The 16,744-nt window shown below is 33.2% G+C and overlaps 1 protein-coding gene across 22 annotated transcripts in view; it reads left to right on the top strand.

Annotated features, from left to right (window-relative positions):
• Rims2 (regulating synaptic membrane exocytosis 2) overlaps positions 1-16,744 on the top strand; it is a 586,271-nt gene that overhangs the window by 89,091 nt on the left and 480,436 nt on the right. For 6 of the 22 annotated variants that reach the window (XM_077801032.1, XM_077801035.1, XM_077801025.1 and 3 more), the window contains exons 2-3: positions 821-853; positions 1,253-1,339. The exons of the other annotated variants lie outside the window; for them this stretch is intronic. In XM_077801032.1, coding sequence (XP_077657158.1) covers positions 821-853; positions 1,253-1,339 — 120 coding nt within the window. The remainder of the gene's footprint in view (positions 1-820; positions 854-1,252; positions 1,340-16,744) is intronic. 22 annotated transcript variants of the gene reach the window in all.

The following is a 16,744-nucleotide window of genomic DNA, read 5'->3' as shown; positions in this document are numbered from 1 at the left end:
GTTGGGTGTGTCTGTTCATATCATATACATAATGATTTTAATGCCTACTTATGGATCAGTTTCTGTGATTTCATAGATTTGGCAATATAAAAATTAATTCTTATCTAAGAATTAGCAGGATTTCTTTCTGTATATGGTTTTAGATAAGACTGTTGAACCTTATAGGACTGAAAACAAAGCACTTGATTTGATTATAGTTATTTATATAGTATTTATTTAAATTTATTTTTATTATGGTATTTGTGAATAATTTAACTTACAAATATTTTAAATTTAATATACTTTTAGGAGCTACTTTAATTAAAGAGACTGGATTTGTATTTCCCCAATTTTTTTTTATTTACTTTAAACAAGTAAATAAAAACAGCATTAAAAAATCCATTTGTAAGGCTTTTAAAAATTCATTCATAAAATTCTATTTTAATTAAAAGATTTATGTCTTTATTTAAACTTATTAAAGAATAAATTTAGAAAGCAAAAAAGGAAGTCTATTTTCAGGTAACTTAATATACATTTGTTTAATATGTTGCCCCAAAAGTATCATTTTAAAAGCTTCAGTGGCAATAAAAATATGCAGAAAACTGTAGGACTAAATCATTCTTTTAAAATAGTATTAGAATTTTAATATAAGAATCAATGATTTAACTTCTCTTTTTTGTATAAAATTGATTGAAATGTGTAATTCCAATAGACAGTGAAACACTAAGTTTTTATATGTAACAACCCTAATTTTTCATGTCCATTATATATGACCACAAATCTGTAGAGAGAAATTTCTTCCTAGTACAGTGCACTCAGTTGTGCATACTTATTTTTTTAGGGTCAAAGAAGAATACAAACCACAACCGACACAGTAAGTAAATGTATTGAGTGCAGTAGACTTGACTTCTGTAATTCTGCCACATTCTGCTTCCTGCACCTTTGATGGTATTAGCTTACACTAATACTGGATAGGCTGCAGCTAGTGTGTCTTCTGCTTTCTGACTCTCTGGCTTGTAAGAGAGCTGCCTGCAGCTTCTTACTTCATCCACATAGTGACTGGATGTAGTTTTTTGCTGCCTGCTTGTGGACTGGTTAAGTGTTCAAACTTGATTTCCCTATATTCTGACTGCCTGGATGATAATTGGAGCTCACATTTCCATTGGCTGTAGCTTTTGTGCCTGTGTATTTTTATTATTATGGATAAGAAAACATCTAATCTACATTGTTATTCATTTGGTTATTCAGTTACATTATTTGCTTATTTAAACAGGTGGTTTCCCTTTAGTGGGATCACTGAACTGGTAAATAACGTTCTTCAGCCCCAGCAAAAACAACAAAATGAAAAGGAACCCCAGACGTAAGTAAGCTGATCTATATAGACTAAATATTATCTTTGATAGTATAACATATTTATAAGTATTTATTAAAATACTGCCCTTGGAATAAGAATAGTGTGCCCATATATAGGAAGATTGTTAGGGTAGATTTTTGATGTTTCTTTTTAAATTATTCCTTGGAAAAAAAAAATATATATATATACACACACAACACACACACACACATATACATATATAAATGTATATGTATACACACATATATAATATATATATAAAAGGAAGAGATATTTTTTCCAATTTTAGTGTAAATAATGTAAAACCATATTTGTCCATTAAAATATCTTTCTCCAGTAACACAGTGTATTACAGAATGTGCTGTTTTCAACAGACGTTCTAGAGGACATTAGAGAGGTACTAACTTCTAAATTCAATCTTTGGTCAAATAGTTTTGGAAAGGTTATTTTTAAAAAGTTAAGCAGGTTTATTTATTCTAATAATTCTGAAACCCCAAATATGCTTCAAGTATATTAGGACATATGCTACATAGTAAACTTTTTGACCACTGAATCTTCATTGAACAGTTTTGGGCTATAAAGTATAATTTGAGAAACATAGTAATTTATTCTCACATTGTCCTGAAACATTAAAAACATGTTAATTCTACTTCTTTTAAACTTAAAAAATTCTTTAAAAAGTTGTTCACAATTCACACTTATTCCAAAATTGTGTAAGAGAAAAGTAACAGGTCATTTTTCCTTATACCCTATTGACCCCGACTTGTCATAATGCTCTTAACTAAGTGCAAGGAAGTCTAGAATGTCTTCCCATGTTCTCAGGAATACAGGTAACCTCTTATATAATGAGCAGTAGTCATATCCACTATAGTTAGCTTATATTTGATTCTCATTTATTTCCTTAGGTGAAAATTTCATAATGCCCAAAGTTGAGATTTGCCTGAGAAATACCTTTTGCAAGAATAACTCTAATATTAGTTCCCACTGTTGGCATTGTTGGTTCTACTAAAATGCTTTAATGATTAGGATCAAAGTCTAATTTTTTAAGGATGAAAGGTTAGGGTTAATAACATGAAGATAATTCAAATATAGAAGTGTCCTCGGGAAGGGAATTTGCCATTTGCAGTGTTTCAAGGTATAGTTATTTTTATTAGTGGGATTACAGGTAGATTTTTGCCTTCTCTTTGGTGCCAAAGAAAAACTACAGAAGATTAAGAGCAATTATGGTGAAAATATATGAAAGCATACTAAGAAACTTTTGGTTTATCACTAGGGATGCTGTTATGGCTTAGGTCTGGAATGTTTCCCAAAGTCTCACATGTTGAAAGCTTAGTCCCCAATGCAACAGTTTTCAGAGGTGGGGCTTTTGGGAGGTGTTTGAATCTTGAGGGCTCTGACCTTATCAGAGAATTAATCCATTCATAGTTGAATGGACTACTAAGAGGTGGTGGATACTGTAGGCAGTGGGTCCTAGTTGGAATAAGTTGGTCACTGAGACCATGCCCTGCAAAGATTTTTCTTGTTCCTGGTCTTTTCCTCCCTCTGTGCTTCCTGGTTGCCATGAGTTGAGCAGCTGTCTTCCATTATATCCTTCTACCATGATGTTCTGCCTCACCTCAGGCCCAAAGCGATGGAACCAGCTAACTGTGGACTGAAACCTCTGAAATTGTGAGCCAAAAATCAATCTTTTCTCCTCTAAGTAATTTTTCTCAGGTATTTGTCACACTGATGGAAAGATAACTATATGGAAAATTAGTATGAGAAGTGGGGTCATTGTTGTGAATACACCTGATCTGTGGTTCAGAAACCTTTGGAACTGGTTTGTGAGAGGAGTTTGGAAAAGTTTGTAAATGCAGGACAGAGAAAACTTAGAATATTGCAAGTAGAGCTTAATATATCATTCTGATGTGAGTTTAGAAGATCAGAATGCCAACAGGAATGTAGATAGTAAAGACTGTTCCTATGAAATTTCAGATGGGTGTGAGGATAATTGGCAATTGGACTAGAGGCCACATGTATTACATTCTGGCAAAGAACTGGCCTACATTTTGTCCATGTCCTTTGTATGAGGCTAAATTTAAAGGTAATGGATTAGTTAATCTGGTGGAGGAAATTTCAAGACAGTACAACGTTAAAGCACTGGCCTTGGTATTGCTGGTGGCTTTTAGCCAAGTTTATGGCCATAATCAGCAGCAAAAAGCAGAGCAGAAAGATTGAAAAACCTTTCAGTTTGTCCAGAAAAAGGAGTATAAAATTGGGGCTAAGGAAGGTGTAGTTGCTGAAGAAGTTATGCCATTAAAGAGAAAGGAAGCTGGGCATGGTGGCACATGCCTGTAATTCTAGCAACTTGAGACAGAGGCAGGAATATTACAAGTTTGAGATCAGTTTGGGCAACTTGGTGAGACCCTGCCTCAAAAAAAAAAAAAAAAAAGAAAAAGAAAAAGAAAAAAGGCAAGGCCGGTGGATTGGGGAGAGGGAGGGAAGGAGAAAGGAAGTGTTTTGTACCTAGATAATAAGAAAGATATCTTGAAGGCATCTCAGGAATCAGCAAGATATTATCCATCTCAGGCTAAAGGATATAAAATTGAAAACTCATTTGAAAGACTTTGCTTTGAGAAAAGTATGCTGGGGCACCCTGCTTAGATGTGACCACCTAGGCAGTTTTCTCCCCAGTATTTGTTTCACTGTGCTCACCTGTCCAGGCACTCAGAAGCCACTGCAGCAGTGGTACAAGTGGGCTGCATTACAGCTCTGCTGGCAGCAGACCTTGGTGTCATACACATGGTTGTTTTGCAGGAGTTATAAGGTCATGGAGGTTTCCACCAGGATGTTAAAGAAAGGCCTGGCAGGCCAGGTAATTTGTGTCAGGGTCAGAATTCTTACAGGCAGCCCCTGAGAGGGCAATTCATGAAGGTGTGAGAGTGAAGCCAAAGTTGCAATGGAGACATCAAGAAGTAAGAGATAGGAATGTGGAACATTACTGAGGAAAGCTGAAGGTAGAGAACAGAGCTAGCCAAGAGAGAGGCCTTGTGGGCTGCAACTAGCAAGGCTGTTGGGCAGGTCCTGTACCAATCCATTGGGGCCCACATCTTGCCACCATGTCCCCTGGATGCTGAATGTGGATTTAATGTTTGCCCTGCTGGGTTTTCATTTTGATTTGATCCTCTCCTTTCTTTCCATTCTCCTATTCCCCCCTTTTTTTGGAATGTGCCATTTTATGTTGGAAATATGTAACTTGTTTTTTGATTTTTTTTTTTTTTTCGTAAGGGCTCACAGCTAAGAGTTTGCCTTGAGTCTCTGGAGACTTTGGACTTGGACTTTTGAGCAATGCTGGAACCATTAAGACTATTGGGACTCTAGGTGATAGACTCAGTGCATTTTGCATTATGAGATGGGCATGAGGCTTTGGGGTCCAGAAGTGCAATGTTATGGTTTGGATATGGAATGCTCCTCAAAGTCTTATGTGTTGGGGACTTGGTCCCAAATCCAACATGTTCAGAGGTGAGGCTTTGAGAAGTGATTGGATTATGGAGGCACCAACCTTATCAGTGGATTAACCCATTGATAGCTGAAAGGACTACTGGGTGGTAGTGGAAACTAGGTGGTGGGGCATGGTTGGAGGAAGTATGTACTTGGGGCATTCCCTGGAAGGGTTTTTTGTCCTCGGCACTTCTCTCTTTCTCCTTCTGTCTCTCTTTGTCTCTCTGTTTCCTGGCTGCCATGGTATGAGCAGCCTTCTTCCACCACACCTTTTTGCTATGATGTTCTGCCTTACTCAGGTCCAAAGCAATGGAGCCAGCTGGCAAGGACTGAAACTGTGAGCCAAACTAAGTCTTTCCTCCTATAAGTTGTTTTTCTCAGATATTTGTAACAGGGACAAAAAAATCAACACAGATGCTGATGTACAATAGTAAAAAAAATTAACACTTAACCAAAGAATCTTAAAAAGGAGGAGCAGAGATTTCAAAAAAATCAATCCTCTTTTGTTCTTGGGTGGAGGCTTTTTCTAAGAGTCATTGGTTAGCTGTTTTTTCCAAAGATCATGTTCATGTTCTTTTGGAGGATTCTGAAAACTCCATTTTAGGGTTTCTAGATGGACTTATTTGCAACAGCCCAGAGAAAAGGTTTCTTTTTAGTTGTGAAATGTGAATCTGAGAATCAACCTTTTGAAGCTTTTATTGAAGTGCTAATTGTTTACATGACTTATTGTAGTCTGACCTATCAAGAGTCCAGGGCAATTTTTATTTCATATTTCTTCAGAAGAGTTTAGGTTATAGAGAGTTGCTTATAAGAATATTTTTTAAAAAGACTGCTTGTATCTGTTGATGATAAGACAATGAATCACAGTGATTGCCTTTGTTGTAATACTTATATTAGTTTGCAATAGACCAGAGTCTACAGTCAGTGGTGAAAATTTGAAATACATGGGGGAAACCTGTTATTAATTCATAAGGATTGAGAGCAGATGAATCCCTAGAAGGGTTGATCTAATTGTTTTGAAAAATAATCACAATATAAATTGAAGGGCTTTTGAGAATATTGTCAATTTAATTTTAATTTTAGAATTCTACTTCTTATTTCTACCTTTTCTGAAGATTGAGGATAATATGCAAAAAAGGTTTTTCATGTAAGCTATGTACTTCTTATTGGTGCTTGATTAGTCAAAGAAGCTGATATGGAGTCACGAAGTGGTGAAGGCAGTTCCTGCACATAGATGTTTCCAACTTCAACACTTCAATCTGAATAATCTAGAATTGACTGCATCTGTTACCTTAGAACCTCCTTAAATTCCTAGTGGCTCAAGGCAACATAAAATAAATTAACAAATAATGACAGATTTCTTGTTCACAAATGCTTTTTAGAAAAAAATTTAAAAGAAGAAAAATGCTTCTTGCTAAGTACAGTTTTTATGAAAACATAATGTTTTTAATGAAAAGTACAAAAACCAAAAGTTTGTAATTCATTGAATTGTTGTATAGTGAATATACCAGAAAATTAGCACCAAGATCAAGAATCCAAATGTTATTACTCCTCTAGGATGTCCTCATGCTTCTTTCCTAGGAGTACTACCTTCTTTTCCTAAGAGTAACCTACATTTTGACTTCTATCTAGCATGTTATTTTCTATGTAGAATAATTATTTTTGCCTGTTTTTATTTAGAATTTACACAAGTGGAATTATACAAAATGTAGTCTATTTGGTCTATGTTATTTTGTGTAGCCTAATATTTGTGAGATTCTATTATATGATTGCATGTAGTTGTTTTTCATTTGTTCTCATTGCTGTATGGTATTCTAGTATCTGAATATACTACAGTTTTATCTATCTGTTTTATATTGGTAGATATTTGGGATTATTTCTAATTTTTTGGTTCTTAGTAGTGATGCCATGTACATTCTGATGTCAGTATTATTGTTTGCCAATTACTTTGGAGGAGAATTTTATAGTTAATCGTGAAACTAAAGTACTTCAGCTAATTAAAAATATTTTCAAACATTAAGGCTAGTTACTATGTTAGGGTCTCTATAGCCCCAGTTTCTTAATTGATAATGCTATATGTATTATTTGTTGATCATGCCTTACCTTTTGATGTTTTGGTGCCTCTTTATCTGGCCTAGAAAAAGAGAAAAGGGATTTCAAACAAAACACCACAGAGAAATGACATCTCTGTGTGTATCATGAAGTAATTCAAGGTTTACAGCTAACCATTAACTGAGATGAAGTGTAATTAAGTTCACACAAATTATAAAACATGTAAACACTGTGATGCTTTCTCTCTCTCTCTTTCTCTCTGTGTGTGTGTGTGTGTGTGTGTATATACACACACACACATATATAATTTTTTTAAAGATTAAGAGTGCATGGTCTTTTATCTAGGCAGCAGTGTATAAAAGTGTTTTACTCCATAATGTCTTCTTCAAGGAGGTATTTTATTTTGTTTAGGCAGAAAGCAGTTGAAAGTAAAATCATAAGAATGAACTCAAAATGAATTTTCTACTTATCATCACCTTTTAAAAAATTTAGAATTGAGTTTGTTAAATAATTTTCTTCAAGAAGCAAATTTCAGAGAAGTGATGATATACCATTTCCTCTTGGAGTCAGGAAGTGGTATTTATATATTGAGGGTGAATCATTCTCTAATTCCAATAATATACTACAAGTGTATTTTTAGTTTTTAAAATCTCAACCTCTAACATCAGGGTTATTTCATATTGTGAATGGAATAATAATAATTTCAGTTCCAAAGATTAACTGTCCAGTGATTGTCTATTTCTTTTAAGATGAAATTTACCTCAGCTTCATTGCCTTTTGGATATTAAGTATGATGACATAATAAAACAGGGAAGCAAAGCCATTTATTCAAAGATATGTATTAAAGAGAACTAATGATTTATGTAACCTTTTAATGTGGTTATTTGTTTTGTACAATACTACAAAAATATTTTTTGAGATGTATTGTTGCTCTAAAAGCAATGAAATTTCTGATTTATTTGGGATAGTTTTGTAATATTTCACAGTGATACATTACTAATTTCTCTAACTTATAATGTAAAAAAACTAAGTCAGATATCAGATAATATGGGAAATAATCTTTGACATGGAATTTCTTCCCCAAGCTGCCTTTCTACCTTCTTCTATTGTATTTTCCCTTTTCCCTTATGCATATCTTATTCCAAATGAGAATATGTTCAGTTTCCTGAATTTTTATCTGCATTTATGCTTGCATATGAAATACTTGAGGCTAAAATTTATTACTCATTTGATGCTTATCAAAATTTTGCCTATCCTTCAAGGACAAGATATGGAAAAACTAAAAATTTTCCCTCCTTTATTAAGTTATGTTGATGACATTCTCAATTAATGCCTCTTTTCTTTGTGCTCTAGTGCAGTTTTTCTTATATATTTATTCAATTATGTTTATGTTTCAATTGACTTGTGTTATAATTGTCTAATATTTATACATGTCCATATCTATCTTATTTTACTGATGACAGGAACTGAATAATATTCAATTTTATAGTTTTACCTATTAAATAGTACACACAATACATTATTCATCATTAATTCCAACACTTAGTAAATATTTATTGAGACTTTGGCTATGGGCCCTGTATTAAACTAGTCACTAGGATAAAATTGGGAGAAGAAACACACAGTAATCTTAATGAATTATATTTTCTAATTACAGAGTTAGACATAATTGGGTAGTCACATACATGAAAAAGTTTAGCTCTGATGAATGCAGTATACAATGATGCTTTGAAAATATTTAATGGAGGGATTTTACCTAATCAGAGATGGTAAGGAGTATCTTCCCAAGGAGGTGATACTGAAGTACAATGAGAATAATGAAGAGTATGGGAGTGAAAAGTAGAAAGTGTTGTAGTTATGCAGTTTTATGAAATTGTTGGGAAACCAGCTTTTTCTTTTTTTCTGAAACTATATATAGAATATGGAAATACCTTGCAGAGGTCCTTAATCTGTTTTTCTATGGATTCCTTTGACATTCCTGTGAAGCCCATAGATGCCTTCTTAAAATATAAAAGGTAAATAGATGCAATTACAAAGGAAGCACATTAAATTGAAATACAGATCTACCAATGGACTCATTGAGTAGTCTATGAATATGTTGTACTTTCAATAAAAATCTTACTTTGGTTTTCAAGGAAGTTAGATAAAATATTATTATATGCATATGGAAGAAAAAAGATTTATATATAGTAAAAGTTTCTACAAAGAAGAACAAAGAGAGAGACATATTTTATGAGATGTATCACAACAAATTATAAAGCCAAAGTATTATATGTCCTGAGATATTTGGATTTTATTCCCCTGAAATCATCCCTCTAATATAAAGAAGTAGCTTTAAAAAAAAACACATTTATTTATTTATTTATTTTTTAGTACTGGGTTTTTAACTCAGGGACTCTTTACTACTGAGCTGCATCTCTAGTCCTTTTTATTTTTTATTTTGAGATATGGTCTCACAAAGTTGTTTAGGGGCTCCCTAAGTTGCCAAGGCTGGCCTTGAACTTGTGATCCTCCTGCTTTAGTCTCCTGAATTACTGGGATTATAGGTATGTGCCATTCCACTTGGTGAGAATTTGCTCTTTTTGGAATCCTATAAATCTATCGATTGAGTAGTGCTCAATTTCTTTTCTGAAAAGAAATAGCCTAGAAAGTTGCAGTGTATGATCTCATAATGGCAAGTGTTTGAAATTCCAACAAACAAATACAATGCATTTAGCTTGTGGAGATCATGAAATTACACCCGTGGAACAACGATAACAAAATTGTGTGCTTGGGGATAAAGTTTGCAGGAACAACAGTAAACATGATTTTAAAATATTTCATTATCTCACAGAATTCATAAGTGAGTGATAATTACAGAAAATTTGGTTTGGAAAATATGAAATTCAGTGAGTTGCTCTAGTAGTGATGGAGACATTAATATAGAAGATATAATGAAAAATTAGGTTAAGAAAGCTTTATGAGGTAAGAAAGCTGAAAAAGCAGTACTTCTAAATAAATTCATATATCATTGTATATGTCTTAATGTTTCTTTGTAAATAAAAGTTTTAGGTTAAATATATGGACACATCTTTGTCTCTTTTATCTACACCAGAGATCTTCAAAATCTTCTGAGCTACATTACTGGAAAGTTATACATTCAACTTTTTCTTAAGATCTTTTGGAGCTTTCATTGTATTTTGAGTTTGGTTGTGGTGAGTGTTGTTTTGAGTTGGAACAAACACAAATGTCTATGAAATAGAATGCACAATCCACAAAACGGAGCTATCTTCATGCAGGAACTTAGTATACGATAGAGATATCACGATTCAGTGCAAGAAAGGTTGAATTATTTAAATAAATGATGCTGGGAAAATAGAATCTCTATATAGAGAAGAGTGAAATTAAATCCCTGCATCACATCATGCATAAAAATAAACTTCAGATCGATTAAAAGCTTAGTGAGAGGCAAAATTATAAAGCTATTAGAAGAAGCTATAGAATTATTTGTGACTAACTTAGGGGTAAATTAGTACTTTTTTTTTTTTTAAATAGCTAGTACTGATGTCGCAAATGACAAAGGGAGAAATTGATGTGTTGACTATCTCAAAATTGAAGATTTCTGTTAACAAAGGACACCATTTATAAGATGAACAGTTGGCAGACTGGGAGAAGATAATCTGCTATGTTGAAAGAGTTTATAAAAGATTAACATATAGGATATATAGGATACTCCTGCAAATCAGAAAGAAAAATATGGAAACTCAATACAAAGTATTGGGTAAAGGATATGAATAAGCGATTCATAGGAGTGGCAGTCCAAATGACTGAATGTCATTAAAAGTAAAAAAAAATATGAGCTGCAAAAGGGGGATCAGTTAACATATATTAAAGCTGAAAAAATTTATGACATTTCTGAAACCTTCATATCCTGGTTGCAGGTATGCTAAGTGGATTAAGCTATTTGGGAGAGCAGTTTAGAAGTATTTAGTGAACTTGGGTATGTGCATTATAGTCTTGTATATATACCCCAAAGAAAAATTTATGAGTTTACAAATATGTCATGATAGAAATATTATAATGACTTTTGAAGGGCTAACATAAAGAAATGGTTGAATAAAATATGATTTGTACAATAAAACATGATTATGCAGCCAATACATTGAATGAACTAGATGGAAAACCTATAGTGGAGAAGAGCAAAGACTGTATTAACACTGAATTTGAATTTGACTTTGCCACTTATCAGCTATGTGATCAGGAACCAGATAACTTGTAGAATAATGAATAGTAATGGGAATAATAATACTAAAAATACCTATCTCCCTGATACAAGATATATGTTAGCTATAGTTTGTTTATTTAAATTTTAATATAAAAATGTTGAGGTAAAAATAAGAAGTTGAAATACGTGAATGGCATAATGCCATACTGTTAACTACAATAGAACCAGGCTATGGATCGGTGCTACCAAGATTATGATCAATTCTATTCTGGATGTCTGAAGTTTAACATAAGACAGAGTAAGGTGGGCCTGGGGGCAGGAGTGAGTGATATGTGCACAGTAATTTATTCTAGGCAGAGGCAAGAGCATGTATAAAATGTAGACTGTGTAAGAGGATGCACTATGTGAGTTTAAAGATTGAAAGACAGGATGGTTTTAAAAAAGGAGGCAAAAGAAGTAGTGCAAAAATTGAGGTTAAAGATGTGGATGTGCCTCAGTACAATCATGTGTCCTTTAACAATGAGTATACATTGTAAAAAATGTGTTGGTAGGTGATCTCATTGTTATGCAAAAACCATAGAGTGTATTTACACAAAGCAAAAAGGTATTGTCTATTATATACCTTAGGCGGTATTATAATCTTATGTCCACACCACTATGTATGCAGTCTATCCTTGATTAAAGTATCATTATGTGGCACATCACTACATGAAGGTTCTCACATGATTTTTCTTTTGGATGAATATGTAAAATCTCTCCAAAAGTCTGTTACCTCAAACTATTGTATTCAGGTGCTATCTGTATTGCAGTTTCCCAATCTCTTTTCTTCCTGCAACTGGGAAAATTTGATCCCATTCTGCAGCTTAATAATATTGCACAACTTAATAGGGTTTTAAATTGTTTTAATCTAGCACATTGGCATACATAATCACTAGCTATGCTACTAATTTGACTGGCCTTTTCTACATGTGTAAAATGGTACTTCCACTTCTCTTGAAGAATAGTCACTGAGGCACAATTCACTTAACTGGACTTTTGGTTTTTTGTTACAGTATGCTTTGGTGACTTGACTGGCACTCCAGTGCTTTTAGAACAGAAACAAAGTGTTGTTCTTTTTAATTTACCTTTTTCTGCCTTGTTCCCCCAAATAGTGCTCAACCATTTACTAAGAGGTATCTGAGAGACACCAAGTATATCCACAAGGATGCAGTGGAAATGTATAGTGTAGAAATGTACAAATATAATTTTCAAATATACAAAATCCCTAATGAACAAATATAATTTTCATGCACAGCAAGATGATTCTTCTGTGGGAGAAGTGTGGATGCAGAGGTCGTTCATTGTTAACTTAAAATTATGCCCATTCTGGTTCATGTTTCGTGGGCTTCTGCCTCCAATAGTGACTCTTGTTAACAAATATTCATTTAACCTGGTGGGAGATCATCATGGAAAAATAGTACATTAAAACAGGCACAGTTTTCGTTGACAGTAGTTGGAAAAAAGAAATATGCTTTTGTAATTAAGTAGATATAAGGACTTCTATTTTTAATTTATTGGAGTTCTATTTTTAATTTATTGGCTGACTTTAGGTTAGAACTCTGAAGCTTTTTTTTTTAAGTGAGATTTTTTTGAGGTATAGTTTATTTATAGTAACATTCTCCACTTTAAGTTTTGGCAAACATATACAGTTATAGATATGCCATCATAATCAAGGAAAGAAATATTTCCTTCACCCCTAAAAGTTCTTTGTGCCATTTGTCATTAATCTCCTTACTATACTCCCTAGAAGCCATTGATCTGATTTGTCTTGTATAGAATGTCATCTATGTGAAATCATATCATGTGGGCAAACTATGATACACAAGCCAAATTTGGCCCACTGAATGTTTTTTTTTTCCCTTCAATTAAGAAAACCATTTTTTTTTTTTACAGTCCAGGAGTTTTTATTTTATTTTTCTGTTATGCCATGAATTCTTAAGGACTGGGTTCCAGCACCATTGGTAACTTCTTTCTGGTCCATAGTTTTACATTCAAATCCTTGCCTAACCTATCTAAGATGTCTTTGTTTAAACCCAAGATCAAAAAGATTTTTACCTTTGTGCTTTCCTAGAAGTTTTATAGTTTCAGTCATTATATTTAGTTCTGTAATACATTTTTAGTCTTTAAACTATGAAGTGTGAGTTGATAATTCATATTTTACTTGTTTTTTACACATGGATTTTTCAAACACTGTTTTTACACATGAGTTTCCTATTGCTTAAAAGACTATTTCTCCATTGAATTACTTTGATACCTGTGTAAAAAAATCAATTCTCACTTAAATATTTGGTTATTTCTGGACTCTCTATTGTTTTCCGTTGGTACCTGTCTTTGTCATTTGCTAGTTCCATGTTGACAAGATGATTATAGCTTGTATAAATCTTGAAATCAGGCAGTGTGGGTCCTTTAACTTTTTTCTCTTAAAAAATATAGTTTTTGACTTTTTGCTTTTTCACATAAACTTTAGGATTGGCAGGTCAATTTCTATAAAAAACCATGCTGGGATTTTGATTGGTTATGGCATTGGATTAATAGATCAATTTGAAGATAATTGTAACCTTAATGATATTGAGTTCTCCAATTAACTAATACAGTATATTTCGCCTGTAAACTAGGTCTTTAAGTCTATTGATGTGATGAATTATGTTTATTGATTTCTATAGGTTGAGCCAAACTTGCATCCCTAGGATAAAACCAACTTGATCACGATGTACAATTTTCTTAATACATTGTTGAATACAGTTTGCTAATATTTTATTAAAGATTTTTGCATCTAAGTTCATTAGGGATTTTGGTCTGTAGCTTTCATTCTTTGATGTATTCTTATCTGATTTTGATATGAGTGTGATATTGGCTTCATAGAATGAATTTGGAAGTGTTCCATCCCTTTGTATTCCATAGAATAATTGGAGAAGCATTGACATTAGTTTTTCTGTAGAGTTCAGGTAGAATTCAGTTGAGAATCCTTCAGTTGAGAATCCTTTTGTTGAAAGGCTTTTTATACTGCTTATCTCTCACTGTTAGTCATTTGTCTAAGTTTTTAATGTTCTCTTGATTCAGCTTTGGCAGGTTATATGTATTGTACTCTCCCAATTTATTGATGTTTAAGTTTTCAAAAATAGTCCCTAATGATCATCTGGATTCTGTGATGTCTGTGGTGATTTTTTCCTTTTCATTTCTAATTTTTATTATTTTGGGTCTTCTCTCTTTTGGTTAGTTTTGTGAAGGCTGTGTCAATCTTGTTTATCTTTTTGAAGAACCAACTCTGTTTCATTGATACTTTGTATTTTTTAAAAAATTTTCTATTTCATTTATTTTGACTGTGATCTGAATTATTTCCTTCTATCTGGTTTTGAAGTTGGTTTGTTCTGATTTTTCAAGGTCCTTGAGATACATCATTAGTAGTTTATTTGGGATCTTCTTGATTTTCTTATGTAGGCACTCATTGCTACAAACATTCTTCTTTTCCTTCTCTTCCTGCTCTTCACTCCCCACTCTTCTTTTTTCTGGGAGAAGATTGAAGCTAGGGGTGCTTAACTACTGAGCCATATTTTCAGCCCTTTGATTTATTTATTAATTTTTTAAAATTTTGGGCAGGGTTTCACTAAATCTCTTAGGTCCTTGCTAAATTGCTGAGGCTGGCTTTGAATTTGTGATCCTCCTGCTTCAGCCTCCCATGCCTCTGGGATTATAAAATAAACTTTCTTAGAACCACCTTCAAAGTGTTCCAGAGGTTCTAGTATGTCGTATCACTATTATCATTTGATTTTAAGAATTTTTAAAGTTCTCTCCTTATTTCTTTTATCACCCATTCATCATTCAAATGTATGTTGTTCAATCTCCATGTGTTTATGTAGTTTTGTAGGTTTTTTTTTTTTTTGGTGTTGATTTCTAATTTCATTCCAGTATGATCAGGTAAGTTCTCTCCTTATTTCTTTTATCACCCATTCATCATTCAAATGTATGTTGTTCAATCTCCATGTGTTTATGTAGTTTTGTAGGTTTTTTTTTTTTTTTTTGGTGTTGATTTCTAATTTCATTCCAGTATGATCAGGTAAGAGGCAAGAAATTATATCATTGTGTGTTTGTGTGTTTTGTTTGCTACAAGTTGCTTTGTGGCATAAAATTTGGTCTGATTTAGAGAAGGTTTCATGAACAGCTCAGAAGAAAGTGTATTTGGCTGTAGAATGAAATATTTTATAGATGTCAGTTAAGTCTATTTAATGTATATTTTTTAGGCCCAAAGAATCTTTACTGAATTTATGTGTAGGTGACTTATCTTTTGGTGAGAGGGGTGTGTTGAAATCATCCAGTATTATTGTACTGGGGTCTGTCTGACTCTTTAATTCAAGTAGTGTCAGTTTCATGTAATTAGGTGCATTATACATTTTGGATGTAAGTATTTATTAGTATTATATCGTCTGTTTGAATTGTTTCCTTTACTAGAATGAAGTGACTTTCTTTGTCACTTCTGATTAATTTTGGCTTGAACTCTGCTTTGATATAAGAGTAGCTACTCTTGCTTTTTTTTTTTTCTGGGTTTCATTTGCATGACATATCAATTTCAATCCTTTTACTTTCAGCCTGTGGCTGACTTTGTATATAAGGTGAGTCTTTTGTAAATGACATATGGTTGGATCTTGTTTTTTAATTCTTTTTGCCAGTCTAAGTCTTTTAATTGGAGAGTTGAGACAATATGGGTAAATGTTTTCTTTTCCATTTGGATTTATTCTAATGTTTAATTAGGTCCTGTTTCTAATTTGTTTAGCTGCTCTTTAAATGAGATTTGTCTGTGAGCTCTGGAAAGTGTTTTTGATATCTTCTTTGTGTAGTATTTCTTTAAGTATTTTGTGTAGTGCCAGCTTAAATAGTCATGAATTCTTTTAGTTTCTGCTTATCTTGTAATTTTTTTTCTTTGATTCTGAGGAATAGCTTTGCTAGATACAGCAATCTTGGTTGACAGTTATCTTCTTTGAGATTTGGAACATATCATTCCAAGCCTTGCTGGCTTTTAGAATGTGTGATGAGAAATCAGAAGTAATGCTGATTGGCTTTCTGTGATTTGATGCTTTTCTTTTGAGGCTTTTAAAATTCTGCCCTTATTCTTTGTGTTAGGCATTTTAATTATATTGCTTTATGGGGAGGTTCTTTTTTGATCTTGTCTATTTGGGGTTCTGAATATGTCCCATATTGCGATATGTCCTGTATCTGGATGTCCACATTATTCTCAAGGTTTGGAAATTTTTCTGTTATTATTTCCCAGAAGTGATTATCTATGTCATTAGCCTGCATCTCAACACTAATTTGATTCAAAAATTTGGTGTCTTAATGTTGTCCCAGAGTTCTTGCATATTCTAATCATGTTTACTTGTTTTTTGGGGGGCTTTGGGGTTTGAACTTAATGCTGCTGAGCTAGATCACCAGCCCATTTTATTTGTTTATTTATTTTGTACCAGGGGTTGAATGCAGGGATGCTTAACCTCTGAGCCACACCCCCAGTTTTTTTTTTTTTTAATTTTATTAGAGACAGGGTCTTGCTGAGTTGTGTAGGGCCTTGATAAGTTGCTGAGGCTGGGTTTGAACTAATGATCTTCCTGCCTCAGCCTCCCAAGTAGTTGGGATTACAGGCATGCATC

The sequence above is a fragment of the Urocitellus parryii genome, chromosome 7, assembly GCF_045843805.1.
Source record: "Urocitellus parryii isolate mUroPar1 chromosome 7, mUroPar1.hap1, whole genome shotgun sequence".
NCBI classification, from domain to species: Eukaryota; Metazoa; Chordata; class Mammalia; order Rodentia; family Sciuridae; genus Urocitellus; species Urocitellus parryii.
The sequence above is the reverse complement of the archived record's forward strand: the minus strand, read 5'-3'. Positions and strand labels throughout refer to the sequence as shown.